Below are 16,883 nucleotides of genomic sequence, written 5' to 3' on the forward strand. Positions count from 1 at the left end.
TCTTTTGTTAAAACCTTTTCAGTTATGAGTTGAAATACGTCCTTTTAATAAATTTTGTATTTTACCACGCACAAAGCCTGTATCCAAAAAATGTCTGCGCCGTTTTCTCATTATTACAGCTTTTTGCGGTAACTTTTTGTTTTTTGCTTCTAACGATAAAATCGGTACAATATCCAAAGCATTATAGATTAATATGACGAGAGAGAGAGGGAAATACCACCAAAGCAACTTATAATTAACTGGTTCTCGGTTTTCTCGCTCTGACCATAACAGTCTATATATATGGTACCATTGTATGCACTGACAATAACATCTGTATTATCAGAACTCATCGAGAAGGAAGCAAACAACATGGCACCGAAAGAGTGGACAATTGCAAAAATTAAAACCGAATTGGAGATACGAGGTGTGTCCACAAAAGGACTAAAGAAGAAGGATGGATCTGGACGGTTTCAGAATCTGGAACAAGTTAATGACTGATATCCAATCCAGTGAGAGTTCTTTTTGTACATATTATTAAAATCCCAAAAGATCGGAGAACTTAGAAATAAAGACTGCATTCAACCAATCTAAATGAGAAAAGATCACATTGTTAGGACTGAATTATGTTAAGCGTTCCTTGTTTTTCTTTGCATTAAATACCTTTTTAGGAGGTCCACCTTTAACAACGGCACTAGTGAGACCACCTGACGAAAACCAACGTGTGAATACTGCAGAGCATACACATGGTAAGAGTCTTATTAGACGTTTTAGACATGTTATGCGTGCCATTCAGTAACATTAATTTAATTGGATCGATGCAGCGCTTTTTGATCGATTCATCGAACTGGAACGGTTGCGCAAAGAGCGATCCAACGGGGAAAACCGTCACAATCGTCTGGTGCTTATTATCGTGCTGATATTTGTCGCGTTAATGTCTTTTATTCGAGAAATAACAATTGAAAATCCGAGACTATTAAATTGAGGTCGAAAGTAACGTGTTTTTGTTTCGAGAAGCAGATGTTGTCTCCCATGTCTGGTAAAAACATTGTGGCGATTTGTGTGTGCTTCGGAAAGCTTTCGTTATATTTCATCAGAAAAGAGTCGGTGGCACATTAGTTGTAGAGAGGGGTATTGGAGGTAATTGAGGTACTTGCACAAGTACAAGCGTAAGTATTAGCGAACGGAAGCTACGCCATCTGCGTACTTTCTGCGTACCAGTCAAAGTGCTAAGTTTCACAAACAAAGTAACGCCGCCTGGATATTTTAAAAATTACCAATAATCTGTTATTGGTGCTGCTCTAAGTTTCCTTGCACATTTATTTAAAGAATTACTGTTCGAGTACAATATTAAATAATCAAATAACGGAATATGATTCAAAGTACGTCAGTTACACTCACGCAAAGTGTTTCGTTACTGTATTGCTAGCATAAGCAGTTGTTTAACATCAAATCCCGATGAATCGCAGATCTTATTCCACAACTCTCTACCTGAAAGTTAATTTTCTTTCAACAAGATCCTACCAATGACAATTATGCCAGTCATGTCAGAACAGCATAAAAATTTTGTCTATTAAAAATGTCGTAATATTTCTTACCAAAAATGCTCGACTGGCCATCATCATTTTCCTTTCCTTCTCTTCCCAATCAGCAATTGTGTTGGGCAAAAAACCAATGTCAACCGATTTAAACTGATTTTTCGGAATATCAGAACCAATTTTCTTCGGTTTCGGTCGTGGAGCCACTGCGTTTGCGCTGATTGCACGTCTTTGCATTGCAGCACTTTGCCTCTTTTGTGTAGTAGATATGGTCTCTTTGTACACCGACGTTGTGTTCTGATGTTCGATCAAATCTCTGTACTTTTCAGGGTTACCGGCAACTGGTATTATTCTTCGAAATCCTCCCAAGTGATTAGCCTGATAACGCAAAGAATGAGACAAACAAAGTCTAGTTTTGGTTAAGTTCTCCTCACCTCCCATTCAGCTTGCTTTTGGTCGCAATTTGCTCGTGTTTCATTCAACTCGTTTGCATACTGGACTTGACGACGATTTCTTAGAGATTGCTTTTCTTTCGGATGTCTGATTAGCTTTGTCATCCTCTTCTTTACTCTGATCTGATCATCTCGCAAAACATTTTTTCTGTCCGTGCCGTTGACACCGAGCAAATTAAAAGTATCGCGTACCAGACCTGATTTGACTTTTCTGTCAACGTATTCTGAAGTGGAGAAACTCGGCGAGTGGTTTACTTCCAGCAACCAAGGCTTAAAATGTTCATCGATGATAATATCAACGCCTAAGATTTCGAAGCAAGCTTGCATTACGTCGTGTCGCGGAAAGGATGCGGAATAATTGTGTTTCAGAACAGGTAGTGCGCTGATCACCGTTTTGACCACAATTTCATCGATTTCATTCCATAACGTCTGGACATCATATCCGTTCATGCTAAGTATTCGGTTTAAGCTCGAAAAGGTTCTTTTGCTTCCTTTATCTTTGTCGCTCGAAAACGATTCGCTGTGCTTATTAAGAGAGTAATTGGTTAGATGCATGAACGCGTTCCCGGTGTTTGCTTTCGTAGGAAGGGCGTATGGTTTTGTTGCAAATCTTGTCAGTCCTTCGTTGTAAATGTATATTCTCAGTGGATCAAGTGATGTAACGAGAGCATAAACTCTAAGATCAAACTTAAAACCATCAATCAACAGAGGTTTCTTCAAATAAACTTGACAAATCATTCCGTCCATGTTAATGTCTTTAAGATTCTGCGTCAGGTATATTCCTCTGCCTTGGGCTGTTGTAAATTCATATCGCAAGAGTTATTTAGATGATGGGAATATCCATGGTTATGTTATAATGTACCTGCAGCCGCTGGTTTTATTATATAGGTTCTGTTTTTGTGCTTCAAACTATAATTTAACGCGTCTGCGTAGTTGGACGGTAAGGACCAAGTCTTAGGAAAGATGTTATACTCTTCCGGAAACACTTTTAACATTTTGTTCAGGTTACGCGCCAACAGATCTTTTCGGCAGATTTCCATCATGCCAGGAAAATGATTTATTTTCTGAAAACGTTGCATCGTCAAGCAAAAACCCACACCCATGATCGAATCAGTCCAAAATATATTCCACAAATTGTGCTCATTTGTCAATTTCCACTGAAGTTCTCTAGCGATTTCAGTAACGATTTTGTATTTTTGGCCGGAGATGCAAATTAGAACTTGATTTTTCTTCGGTTTTAATGAATGACAACTTTTCGTCCTTCGCATCATTGCATTCACGCTACTCTGGATAAATTCTGAGCTAGTTGATAGGTCCGATACGGATTCGGACTTCATTTTACTGTTCAATTTATATTTTAATTCTAATTTATGGATTTGAGGATTTTGATGTAGTGTGATGAAATAAATCGATTCTAATATTATGTCGGCGTTCTGGCATTGACTACTTGATAATGAATTAAGTGATTTGGAAAACAGTGGGACATGCATTAGTGACTTTGTATGGAGTTGAGAGTCAAACTGAGCCAATGACTTTGACATCAAGTGTATTTTGTAAGTTCCCCTCGATCGGCGCTTTATAATGTTATAGTTAACTCTATTGAGTATGGTTCCAGCACAGCACTGCTACTAGCATGAACACTGATTTGACAAGTGTCAAAATTGGAGGCTTTAGTGATAAGAGCTACCGCTTACGATTGTTTGTATTGTATGTTTTAACTCACACATCGAAGTCATCTATCTATCTATACAAAAGAAACGCAGTGCCTACTGTGATTTCATCAGCCTCCGAATATTTTGTATGTTCATGCTAGTAGCAGGGCTGTGTTCCAGTCAACAAAAAGTACTCCGTTAGAGAGCCAGCTGTCAAGGACACAAAGCAAAAATTGATAAAATTCAATTTTGCCTCTCACACTGAGTACGTTTTTGTCAAGAGGAAATCAAGCATTAATCCTTGAAACGTTAGCGCTCTCATCAGATACAAAATGATAGCATCAGTCAAAGCAGTAAATGTAGTTTATTTTGACAGGATGCAACCAACTCTATAATAATAGCCGCGGTTTAATGTAAACACGTGGCATTACCTTCTTGAAACCCAACTCGCGATTTGTATGTAATGTAGGTGACACTACTTTCTACGTTGAAAAATTTAAATATTGAATAATCGAACTTATGTGCTAGGTGAAAACATTGCTTGAGTTCCAAATGCATAAGCGAAAAACTGCTCACTACAATGTCTAAATTGTAAACCAAGCGAACTTCCAAGGCTTTAAACTTTGGGGAGGTCACGCAGATGTAGAAACGCGGGTGACACCAATGAAAGTATACTCTATAGTTAATGGTCTAATGTCAAAATTTGTATGGAGCTGAGGAAATAGGTTTGTTCCAAGTAACTGTAAACACGAACTTTGACAACCCGAAGAACGACAATTTCATCCATAGCAACGTCGCTTACGTGATATTTCATACAAATCGACCAACGTCGCCTACGCGATTTACACAGAGGCATTATTGAGGTTATGGTTATATGGATGAAATTTGACAATTCATATGGCCTTGGAACAAACCTATAGCCATTTCATATAAAGAAACTCACCTCTCAATGATTTTCATTGAAAGGTGAGTTTGTTTGTGTGAAATCGCTATTTCCTCCGGTTTGTATGGACAGACCATACCTGGTTTGTACATTCATTAGGTGACACACTACGTTTCATACATAAAAAAAACGACCACGACATACAAATTCAATTTTGGTGAATTTGTTTGAATGGAAAATGTGTGTTCCCGTGTATCTAATAAAAAGGAGATCACCGTGACCTCCGCAAAGTTTACAGGCTTGCGAACTTCGACCTTAGGAAACTAACCCTAAAGAATTTTTCATGCGTAACACGTTGCCGGTTATTGTGACCTGTCACCTTTAGGCACACCGGAAAGTGCTAAGGAGGTCGAGGAATACCTCCAAATAAATTTCTAAAAATCAAAAATTCGACTTTTGATGTTTTGAAATTTATTTGGAGGTATTTTTCGACCCCCTTATCACTTTCCGGTGTCCCTAAAGTGCCTGCTCGAGCATTATCCCCTACGTGGTAAGAAAGTTGTGTGTTTTTACAATTGGTCGTATGACATTTCCAATGAAAGTATAGACCAGGTATGGTCTGTTTATACAAACCGGAGGACATGGCGATTTCATATATGAAATCGCTCCGCTCCATACAAAGTTTGACATTCGACCATACCTTGCGTTGACGTTCATTGGACATTTCTAGTGAGAAAGGTGCACTTCTCTACAGTGGGGAGAAAATAGAACGCCGTAAAAGTAAACTTTTGCTTTTGTTGGAATTTTCGGTTTATTCCCTCGGTAAACAGATAACTATTCTAAGACTTATTTTTTACCAAAACTTCAATAAATCAATAATATTTTTCGATCGATACCACCTATCAGGTTTTCTCAAAATTTTATGGTTCTAAAATGAACGAAGCCAACAGATTTTTCGAACGCTCACAACCAACACCATAAAAATTGATGAAAGTGTGCAGCCATGAGTTCTATAAAATTTTGTGAATTTAGTACAATAATACCATAGTCGTGACTTAGGAGGTGATCTTAAAAATACGGATTTAATTGAGGAAATACGAATTGATTTAACTTAAGAGTGATTGTTTTAAAGTGAGAACATATCGTGCGTGATAACAGGTAATTAATTCCATCTTAATACATTTTAAATTAACCGATTTTATCGAAAATTGCAGACACTAAAACGAATCATACCTTTTAGCAATGTCCGCCATGACAAAGTCAAACTAGCATCTAAATAATAATCTGTTGTGTAATTGCTGTAATCATTCTCGACATACAATAAAAAAAATTGAATTCGAATATTAATCAGTGAATTTTAATCAAATTACAAAGAGTTGACAAGGTCGGCAAATTATTTTCCGGTTGAAAGTGGTGGTGTCAACACTGTCTGTGACACGCAGTAAATTTTATAGCAACTGAATGGCATTATGGATGACAATCAAGAAAAAAATAGTTCACCATAGTCCGCCATAATGGCTTTTTGTGAAAATTTCGACTCGAAATCAGTTCTAAATTGTTTACCACAAATTGTGACTGAAATTGTACGAAAATAAATAATTGGAATGATTTAGGCGGTCCAAAATACATGTAAAGGTCCCATTGGACCGCATTGCGGACCTGGAAAGTAGTTTTAAGTGCGTGTGTTTGTTCATTTTTTTCTCGATTGGACCACACCACCCCGATTGTGTTTTGTCCAGGTCGCGGCCTTCTGTCAAACCAGAAAAAAAAATGTCGAAGCTATCATTTAGGGCTCGGGCCCTGGATCCCACCAAACCAATGCCCATTTATTTAACTGAAGAACTACCAGATTTGCCAGAACATTCGGCAATAAATCGTGCTGTTCCACAGATGCCCAGCGGCATGGAAAAAGAAGAAGAATCTGTAAGTTTTTTTTGCGTCGGCCATTTTTAATTTGCTTTGAAAAACGAGGTATCGTCCATCTTGAACATAAATTATTGTCGCGCCATGAAATATCAAAACAATTGCATTTACATGGAAAATGTTTTTCTTTTATGAAAATGCGAGATATTCCACTGAAATTTTGTTGAAACTATCGATTTTCAGCGGTAAAATTTACAGACGAATGAATTTTGACTGTGTTTTATGATCCGAGTGCAGCTGCGATTTTTTTTCGTATACAAATTACATTGTTTATAATGTCAAAATTGCCTGATCATTTTCAGTTTCGGTCGTTTCGGTGTTGATTGACTGAGAATGATGATTTAGGCAATTGTTTCACTATTTCGATGAATCTTGCATGTTCACTGGTTTCAGTTGAATGTCCCAAGAGCCAGAACCCCAAAACAATAAATCGATTTCAGGCAATTGCATGTTTTTACACCAATTTACACCAATTTATTGCGACAAAAGTTGAGCCTACATTTTGTTTACTGTTTACATAGTGGTCATAAAAATGTTTCAATAATTCTATTGTGTTACCGGTTAGTGTTTAATCAACCATTGTAGGTGTTCATAAAGAGTTTAAAACATTGTTTTAGTTTAGGTTTGGCTTAATACTTACTCGATTGTTTAACCATCCATATAAAATGCTAATTCTGCCGCCAAATAGTATCAGTTTCGGATAGAACCAAATTCTAGAAATGTTTGTTCGGCTGGTTTTTCTGTTTATCATCAGCAATTAAAGCGCATAATAAAACGATTGGTATTCATATCAGTGGAAAATGTTACCTGCCATTCGCTTGTAAGGTTTTTTTAATGGAAATAACATTGATTGCTCATTCGTTTTTCGGAATTAAGAGGAAAAAAACTCCCATTGGCACTGTGGAGTTTTTTTTTGTATTACGCGCTAGGCAAAATGCATTTGATACAAACAAAAAATCGACAGATGATGAGTCAGAGGTCTTCGATTTTGAAATAATTTCGCAATCGAACTGGTCGTTTTGTTTTGACAGTCACTGAGTCAGAAATCAAATCATTGCTGCGTTTCAACAATCATTTAGTCGAAAAACAAGTTGCTTTTCCAGTTCAAAGATTTTAACATCTTTGACCAATGATTGTTGTTTAGTATGAAACATATCAAGCCGACATTCAGTAACTCATTTACAAATCAGTAAAGCGACGACCAAACAATAAATATTCATCAAAATTTAGCGGATATCTACCGCAACAATGATAACCCCTTGACTGCGAAGGATCACGTTCGTTGAAGAAGTAGCAAGATAATGAAAGTATTTACCTAAGCTCTACGACTAAGAGTTTATTAAAGTCGATGACAAAAGCTTTTTCGATTCCCACGTAACGTTGTCAGCTTTTTATCGTCGAACTACTGAATAGTTCAATTTTATCAATTTGTTTTTGAAAATGTTTCTGAATCGTGCTACATCAGCACTGCTGATTAGGTTACTTAGTCTCGTATTTCTGGGCGTTTTTGCTAAGTGATGTTAGGTATTAGATAAGGTGTTGAGAGCGGAATTAGCTCTGGATTGAAATTTGGTCGCTGACTTCCGCTGACTTCTAAAGTTGCATTTTTCCTATCTACTTCAGGAACATCATCTTCAACGAGCAATATGCACTGGATTGATTATACCCACGCCCGAAGTATTGGAAACCGACCGAATTTTCTACGAAAAATGCTACCCTGCCGACTTCAAACCCACTCGCCAAATGATCCATATGCAACGTAAGTTCTTTTGTTGAAAGTATAGCCGTGATCCGAGATGCTTACACAGTCCCATTTTATCTCTGACAGCCCTCGGTATGGAACAAGACATTCCCGACTACGATATGGATTCGGCTGACGAGGCATGGGTTACGTCGCAAGCGCGTCGACTGAATTTGACGCCGTTGAAATTCGAAGAAATGATGGATCGCTTAGAAAAGAGTTCCGGCCAAACCGTTGTTACCGTTAATGAAGCCAAAGCACTGCTCAAACAAGACGACGAACTGAGTGTGACCGTGTACGATTACTGGCTGAATAAACGATTGAAAATGCAACATCCACTGATATTATCTATACGAACGGAAAATCGACCCGGTGCAGCGCCGAACAATCCATATCTGGCGTTTAGGAGACGTACGGAAAAGATGCAGACGAGGAAGAATCGAAAGAATGATGAAACGTCGTATGAGAAAATGTTGAAATTGAGGTGAGTTTTAGATTTGCGACCGTAGAAAGGGAACGAATGTGACGGAACATAATTGTCTTTCAGGCGAGACTTAAGTCGTGCTGTGACGCTGTTGGATATGGTGAAGCGAAGGGAGAAAACGAAACAGGAGTCCCTTCATCTGAGTATAGAAATATTTGAAAAACGGTTCCAGGCTAGGGATTTCAGTGGCCATCTGTTGAACGAATATACAAACAATGCTGTTAAATCAGCCGCAGCAAGGTATTTTACTCGACTGTTCGCATTTTCCATAAAATGTTTCTAAATTCAACTGATTTGCTAGGCCGGCTTTTGCTCCAATTTACGCGAATCAATACTCTCACACAACATCCAGTGCTGCACAGTCCAGTCCATTACCGTGGGTCGGTAACCATCATCCATTTTTGACACAACAATATCATTCCGTCACAGCTGGTGCCAATATTAAACGTGAAGCTGATATGGCCAGCAGTTGTAGTGGTCGTAAAGAGAAGCGACAGTACAAAAAGCGAAAGCACAAAACAACACAGCGTGACAAACCGTATCCAAGTCCTGGTAATATTTTTCATTGGATTGTTTGTCTTCTTCGCCACATCAACTCACGAACACTTTTTCCATATTTTCTATAGGACCTGTCGTTGAACCAGCCTCATCTGATGAGGATGAACCACTTGCGTCCAATCATTTAGGTCATGAGAATGCCGAAGATGAAGGATCGTTTGTATTCAAACGGCTCAAACCCTGCACGTATCAAAAGGTTAGTTTACTCTTCCGACTTTTGCAGCTGTCCTCTCTATATGTGGCCTTTTGGTAACAGAACCGTTATACAACAAGACTTTTTCCCTTTTAGCCTCTCACAAAAGAATTTGGAAATTGGCCATGGACATCGAAAACGGACAATGGTTTGGGCGATCCGAAATACCGGTACACGTTAACATCTTTAGGACATGGACGGTAGGTTTAATTGAATTTGAATTGAAATGATCCAAAGTGCTAAATACTGTGATCTGTTCGTCAAAAGACAACGGTGCATTGGTTTCGCTCGTCGACGTACTGGCCGCGGTGGACGTGTCATCATGGATCGTTGCTCTACTAGTATGGATGAGTGGTGGTCCGGCTTGGACTATACGATATTCGACAATGATCCAGATTCGTTACAGCAGCAGCAGCGACCCTATGTAGAAGCAACAAGTGTTAAAGTGAAAACGGACACAGAACACTTGAGTGACAGTATTGTTGTGGATTTAATTAAAAATCGAAAAAATTCGATGGATAATGTGTCTAGGACAAGAACACCACTGGAATGTGGTGACAGTGATATTGTGATAAGAAATGAACAAAATTCGATTAACGTAAAAAAAGAGAAATTAGATGATTACGAATTAGCTGGTAGTCATAGTTCCAATATGTTAGGTTCATCGTCAATGTTTGACAGAAATTTTAGTGAAATACCAAGTAATAGTAGCAGTTCAATTGAACGAAACGGTAGTGTGACTGATGTTAAAATCGAAATACCTTCAGAAACAATACAAATTGATCGCGCGAAATCACCAGTCAAGACCGATGACGATTTATATTCAGATTTTCTGAACGAAATTCGACGAGATTGGCTGCACTTTCGTCCAAAGACGCCGCCTGATTTACACAATGAAGATTCGAATGAATTAGGCGTACAGTCATCGCCATTCACCGAAGCCACATCGTTAACAGTTGAGATTCAACGGCTCGGAGAACAGCCGCCCAGTTTTATGCTAACGGACGCCCAGGACAACCTATTTCGCACCAGTCCATTCACATTCGAGGATCTTGCTGGTGACGAGCCGCCTACAGTAGGACACGACAGCTCGTCATCGTTACTTGAAAATAATTTAAGTGGCGAAAGTTTGCCGGAATTAAGTTTCAGCTTGGAGAATGAGGACAATGAGAAAATGTTGGAAAACATACTGCAGGAATGTCAATTTGATGATCTCAAATCGTTCAACACGAACGCCAACTTTTGGAACGGTATTCTCGAAGACGATGTTATCGACGATCCGAAGAAGACCAGCTTCGAGCGAATAGCTTCAGATTTGCTACCACTTGGAGACGATCGAATGAAACGGGGCAAACGGAAACAACCGTATCGGCCACAACGGATCGGTTCGTCAACGATCACCATATCTAGTATACCTGAGACACCGTTTTTCCGCAAAGAAAAACCGTCAGATCAACAGCAACCGGATCTATCGAATAATACACCAAAAATTGTGTCATCGTTACCTATTGCTGACAATGTCAATGTTACTGCCGTTTCGAATCGCACACCTGAGATTATCTTATCGTCGCAAATCAAAGAAGAACCAGCAGATGATGAAGTCGTTCCTATCCTGTTTAAACAGCAACCGATAGCCCAAGTTTCACAGGCTCCACAGCTGGCAATCGTCAAAACGGAGAATGTCAACATAGGCAACACAATGCCGATGCAACAAAAAGCTTTCATTTTGCATCAGCAACCAGCCCAGTTGCAATCCTCGTCACCGATTATTCAACAAGTTTCGAATAGTGGTGAAGGAACGATTATACTGTCAGCAACAGGAACGCCGCTGCGAAAACACACTAATGGTCCCACGGAGAAGAGTTGTAAGTCGATTTTTTATTTGATTTCATTTGAATCCTGTCCTACAAAACAACCTGCTCCTCTTAGAATAGTTTGTATGGATCATGATTTAAGATTTATTTTCGGCAATGAAACGGTAGTAAATACCAACACGATCCAGAATAATGGGATAGGTTCTACTTGAACGAGATCCCGACTTCTTTAAGTAAAGAGGACCGTAACTTCCACCAACTTCATTCTCAATTCGCATATTCCCACAGCAAACATTCACACTAAACCTGCACTTTAATGTGAACTGAACTTCCATTTATTATTTTTAGCGTTCGAGCTGATTAAAAAGGCCTCCATCATCAATAGAAAACTTCACATCCAACAACGACCGGTCGAAATTAAGGCTGACGATGCATCCGATGTAAAGCCGAAAATTGAGGGTGCAACGTACATAAAAATGGCTGCATTTCCTGGCGAATTCAATGTTGTCACTAGCAATAATCTTGCCCTAAATGCGGCCGCCGTAGCATCGAACCACAATTACAGTTTGACGCCCCAGTCGGCCGTTCACCATCAACCGATCACTTTGATTGGTCAAACATCGCAATCTCACAACAAATTCATCATAAATTCGGTGTCCAGTTCGTCTCATACGACCAATGCATCCAACATTGCGCTCGGTACGCAGACACAAGACCTACAATTGAAGATGCAAGCACCGTTGTCCAATTTCAAAGTGAATATGGTCCCGTCGTCAGTGGCACAAAACTTACAGGCATCATCACTGAGTATAGCGAGCGGCGGTAAGCCGACAATATTAACAACGCAGACCGTGCACCATTTGACATCGCAACAGGCGTCACAGCAGCAACAACCGAATCGGAAAATTAACATGGTGTACGACAACGAGAGGAATCGCATTTTGTATGTGAACAAGAATAACATAAACAGTCGTGGACAACCGATATTTGCATCGCTGAATCAAAAAGTGTTGAACATAGCGTTGCCAATGCAAAACAAAAACAATGCGTCCAGTACGGTACAACGAATAGCAACGGTGGGCAATGCTCAGACTATTTCTAATATTCGGCAACAGCACATAATGGCACCGAGCGGCAGTGCGTCCAATCAAGTCATTGTGGGCACCAGCAGCGGTGACACATTAACGAAATTAGTTCAAAATAGTGATGGAGGTGGGCAGCCGTCAACGGGAATAAATGTGAACACGACAAGCAGGTGAGACAAGGACAGATAGCTGATGATGATGTACGGTGAAAATTTTCTTTTTTTTCGATTTTCTTTCGTTCATTGTTTTTTAAGAAGAATTTTCTTAGTTTTTGTTTAATGAAATTTTTTTTATATTGGGCGTATGTGCTTCAGCAAGGACAGACGATTTTAACAATTTAAAAAAAATAATTTTTTCGAATTATTAAGTTGGGTATATTCATCGTGAATAATTTTTGTGAAAATGTGATTCACATCAAGATGTTTTTTTTTGATAGAATTTTGAAAATAAAATGAAAAATTAAATGAGAAAACATTTTTTTTCTAATTTAACCGTAAGTTTCTTATTACGCATACATTAATTAAAAATAATTAATTAATTATTGAAGTCGATTGTACATATAAATTAATGTTTTTTTCTGTGTTTAATTTAAAAACAAAAAAAAATTAGTGTTAATGAGAATAAAAAAAAATTAAAAAAACAAAAAAAGAAAAATACAAAAAATTATAGGATCCTATAAAAAAGAAAACAAAAAAATAATAATAAATGAATCAATGTGCTACGTCAAGTTGTAAAGACAAAACCACACAGCAACTATATACCTAAATTTAGAAAACAAAAATAAATAAAAAAGAGAAAAAAAAAATGAATAAAAATGTTTTGATTTGACAATTTTATTGAAAAAGGAAAATAAATTAAAAGAGAAAAAATTACAAGCAAAAAGAAAATGAGAATCAAACGGTAGAGAGATGAGCAAATGGATGAATGAAAGAAAAAAAGGCAAACTACAAAAAAAAAACTTTATATCTAAACGTTTGTGACAGTTGTATAATTCGACGTAAATCTAATTCATGAAAAAAAAAAAATCTTAAAAATTAGTAAAAAGATAAAAGTGTAAAAGAAAATACAATAAAAGAACTAATTTAATTTACTAATATTTAACAATGAAACTACGCTTATAGAAACTTAATTAAAGAAGAAAAAAAGTTAAAATTAAAAAAGAAAATGAGAAAACCAGAAGTTAAGTAAGTTGGAAAAAAATGTTTCTTAAAAAAAATCTTTTTTTTTGTTAGGTTTACACACACAAAACACATAACACTTTTGTCATAATGCTCCCAGCATAGATTAATTTTCAAATTTATTCTGGTTGCTGTGTATGAGAGTGGTTTTTCGATAAATTGAGAGGAAGTATTAAAGAATTTTTTCTTAAAAAAAAGTTTTTATTTAATTTTGTTTTTGTTGTCGTTAATATAATCATTCAATGCTTTAATCCGAGGGGCGAATGCGCTTGATTTTTGAGTGGCACAATTTTTTTTTTATTTTCTTCGAACTTCTAAAATTTTGTACGACCGTGAGGATATTTTCAAAGACTTTCGAGTCCTTTGACGGATTTTCCATTTACTTTTGTTAAAGTTAATAGGCGTATTCCCGTCAGCTCAGCGCCTTTTACTGGTAAATTTACCAAAACTTATCAAAATTTTCTGAAAATTACCAAAAATTTACCGAATTTGAGTTTCGGTAAATTCACTAAATTTTCAATAAATCCCGGTAAATTTTGGTAAATTTCAATAAATTCGGTAAATGAATTTGCCAACATACCCTGCGTTGATAGCTTTGATGAATTTAACAGTTGTTGCCGTTAGTTACAATTATCCGAGTTAATTTATAATAGCCACGAGACTAGTTTTTTTTTGCTGTGAGGTAATCAACAAACGGTGACAGGAATACACCTAATGTCAACAAAATTCGTGTCTAGGTTTGCTTCAAATGTTTTACCAGTTGGTCCACTCATACGAGCACACTGCTTGCTTATCTTCATTTATATTGGATTCATAGTCACACTAAACCCACTGAAAAAAAGCGTTGAAAATCTCACCTGTGGCGCGTAACTTTGTCTCTATGTGGTGTTTATTGTCTGCTTGAGCAGTATTTTTTTTGTATGACGCGCAACAGCTATTACATGGAGACGAAGATACCTCCTACAGGTAACATTTTCAACTGGTTTGTTTGTCAGTTCCATATAATTACATAACAGTGTGATTGTATTATGAGTGAATCAGCTGGTAAAGTAGATGAATTCAAACTCAATTTTCCACAATCTTCACTTTACCTAAAAAATTTCACTGAGAAATAATTTTCTATCATTATGCGCCCCTCGGCTTTATCGTATCAGCTGTATACAATTACAACCCACACGAATCCCTTGAAAATTCCCGTATTTTTGCTTTACAAGAGTTGTACACAAAGTTTTCTTTTTCCCCTAAATGTACCTTGCAATGGAACTTATCATCGACTGTTCCACCTCAGTAGCACGATAAATGGTGATTTACGTTTCACCTTGCCAGAACTATTTTCTCAAGTATCGTGAATCATATATTATGACATTCACATTTTAGACTATACAAAAAGCCAATTACCGACTCTGATTCCTACGTTGTTGAAGCAAATCATTTTTCTCTTATTCGTTTCTCGACAGTTGAGATGTGATGAAAATCGTAGCGCTGATGCCTCAAATTACGATCGTTGGATTACATAAAACTTAACTCGGCTTTAGTATGCAGATAGTTTAGTTTGGCTTGGTTATAGGTTGGAATGTGATATGTTTTCGCGTAAAAATGTTGTAATACGCTTGATTTGCTAAAAGTATCATCACGATACGTTACAACATGTACATGTTCAACAAGTACCAATGAAATCCGAAAGTTACTTATGGTCAGGCGAAGCAAAACAATTGTAGGTATGAAGTACATTACTTTTGTTTTTAACTAATAAACAACCCGATTAACTTTAAACGTATAAATCTGTTAGTAGTCGAACACTCTACCCGACGTAAACTGCACTATGACTATTGATTTGAGCTTTTCTGATATGTATGAATCCACTTCTTTTCATGGAAAAGCATCGGTATATTGTGAATAATGTTGGATTAGATTTACTAAAAAATACTGTTCATCTTCTCGACCCTTTACTCGTCTAAATAAGAATTCTGCTAGGTGTCTATCATGTGTTTTAAACAATTAATGGAGGCTATTACTTGTCACAGAATAGGAATCTTAGCTTAATCTTATCGCTGTAAGTTCTGCAAAGTTTGTCGGGATTGTTCAAAAATTGTCAGTCAGCATTTCCAATGAATCGTCAAGAATAAAACGCCTCTATCCCATCCGGAAAAGCAATAAATAGTTAATAGAGTTAAGCTTGTTTGGTGTACATAGTGTAAGTGTTGAAAAATTTTTTAATCTTCACAAATCACTAATCGCCTGCTAATAAAATCGATAATTAACAAAATAACATTTCCAGGATTGAGCATCGTTTTTGATTTCATATTGGTTCTTATATTTGTCCTTTTTCTTCTTTTTGAATTGAATTAGTTGTAGAGAATTGAGATTGTCGTTGGGGTCTACTATTTGGCATCAAAATTTCTTAGAATTTGTGAGTTTACTGGTCTGCACACGTAAATACTGCCACTTTCGTATCTGAGCTGTTATTGCTGTTATTCTCCGTTTCAATGGTTTCTTTCGTACGTTATTTCAAATAGAAAATAAGAGAAATCAGAGAAATGGACAATACCAGCATCAACAGCTTAGATACTAAAGTGACAGTATTTACGTGTGCAAAACTGTAAGGACTTCAATGATGTCAATGGAAACTAAAATCTTTAAAGGATTCCGAATAAAAAGCCCGGACTTATCGCCAAAAAATACTCAGTGCGGTGTGAAATGTAGAAATAAATTTTCTTGGAACCTATATTATTTGCTCAATTTGAGAATCATTCAGAATCCACTTTCTACTCGAGACATTTTTTATTTTCAATTTTTTTTTGTAATTGTTGAACATTTTTTGTAAAAATAAAATGTGTTGCTTATAAAAACTGATAGAAAATATTTTTCTGATGTAAAAAAAGAAGTTTAGGATATAAAATCAATGAAAATTTAAAAACAAAAAAAGTTTGAGGAAATTATGGCTATGTTACCGTATAAACATAAAAGTAGACTAGATTTACGATTAAGAAGTTTGTATAAAGTAAGAGTTAAACATTTAGTGGAAAACTTTGATAGATTTAAACATTTACCTCGAGACATTTACCAATAAGTTCAATTATTTCGTAAAAACTGAATTATTAGAACGAGTAAATCAAGTGAAATGAGTAATTTTTTCTTTTAAATAATGGTTCTCTGTCTGACGACGAACCGTTCAAAAGCTTTGAGAGCATACATCTTGTAGTTTTACGTTCGTTTGTATTTTTCAACCAACTGACGTAAGCGATCTCTTCTTTTGAACCTAGTGGTAATTCGGCAATTTAGTGTAAAAATACATTGATCGAACGAACCGGCAGACCAACCGAGCAAATCGAATTAAAAATTTTGATTTTTGAACAGTAATTTATAAAACTATTTTTTTCATAGACTTGTGAGTGATTTTGGT

At 36.8% G+C, this 16,883-nt stretch overlaps 2 protein-coding genes and 1 long non-coding RNA gene across 4 annotated transcripts; 1 reads left to right on the top strand and 2 right to left on the bottom strand.

The window, feature by feature from the left end:
• Positions 1-1,269: 1,269 nt before the first annotated feature.
• On the bottom strand, positions 1,270-3,396 carry LOC119081628 (tubulin polyglutamylase ttll6-like). Its single transcript, XM_037190679.1, has 4 exons — positions 2,832-3,396; positions 1,952-2,763; positions 1,578-1,895; positions 1,270-1,470 (listed from the first exon to the last, which is right to left on the bottom strand). Exons 1-4 carry the CDS (start codon positions 3,304-3,306, stop codon positions 1,405-1,407), a joined length of 1,671 nt encoding a protein of 556 aa, XP_037046574.1. The 5' UTR covers positions 3,307-3,396; the 3' UTR covers positions 1,270-1,404.
• Positions 3,397-5,535: 2,139 nt separating this feature from the next.
• On the top strand, positions 5,536-13,379 carry LOC119081629. 2 transcript variants are annotated; one of them, XM_037190681.1, is made up of 9 exons: positions 5,536-5,662; positions 8,051-8,186; positions 8,256-8,652; positions 8,716-8,892; positions 8,954-9,204; positions 9,279-9,406; positions 9,500-9,603; positions 9,671-11,268; positions 11,566-13,379. In XM_037190681.1, the coding sequence occupies exons 2-9, from the start codon at positions 8,171-8,173 to the stop codon at positions 12,474-12,476; spliced, it is 3,582 nt and encodes a 1,193-aa protein (XP_037046576.1). In that variant the 5' UTR covers positions 5,536-5,662; positions 8,051-8,170; the 3' UTR covers positions 12,477-13,379. The 2 variants fall into 2 exon arrangements, with proteins under 2 accessions (XP_037046576.1, XP_037046575.1); XM_037190680.1 differs by lacking the exon at positions 5,536-5,662 and adding an exon at positions 5,913-6,427.
• LOC119081630 lies at positions 6,224-7,477 on the bottom strand. Its single transcript, XR_005088502.1, has 3 exons — positions 7,235-7,477; positions 7,068-7,167; positions 6,224-6,922 (listed from the first exon to the last, which is right to left on the bottom strand). It is a non-coding gene; the product is annotated as an uncharacterized LOC119081630 (long non-coding RNA).
• Positions 13,380-16,883: the final 3,504 nt, after the last annotated feature.

The sequence above is a fragment of the Bradysia coprophila genome, unplaced genomic scaffold, assembly GCF_014529535.1.
Source record: "Bradysia coprophila strain Holo2 unplaced genomic scaffold, BU_Bcop_v1 contig_358, whole genome shotgun sequence".
Taxonomy (NCBI): Eukaryota; Metazoa; Arthropoda; class Insecta; order Diptera; family Sciaridae; genus Bradysia; species Bradysia coprophila.

Coding starts and splice junctions, on each gene's coding strand:
- LOC119081628 (XM_037190679.1), bottom strand. CDS start 3,306: ATGAAGTCCGAATCCGTATCGGACCTATCAACTAGCTCAGAATTTATC. Junction 2,764..2,831: donor AATAAAACCAGCGGCTGCAG/GTACATTATAAC, acceptor AATTTACAACAG/CCCAAGGCAGAGGAATATAC. Junction 1,471..1,577: donor TGGCCAGTCGAGCATTTTTG/GTAAGAAATATT, acceptor ATTAACTTTCAG/GTAGAGAGTTGTGGAATAAG.
- LOC119081629 (XM_037190680.1), top strand. CDS start 6,275: ATGTCGAAGCTATCATTTAGGGCTCGGGCCCTGGATCCCACCAAACCA. Junction 9,205..9,278: donor CAAACCGTATCCAAGTCCTG/GTAATATTTTTC, acceptor TATTTTCTATAG/GACCTGTCGTTGAACCAGCC. Junction 9,407..9,499: donor AACCCTGCACGTATCAAAAG/GTTAGTTTACTC, acceptor TTTCCCTTTTAG/CCTCTCACAAAAGAATTTGG.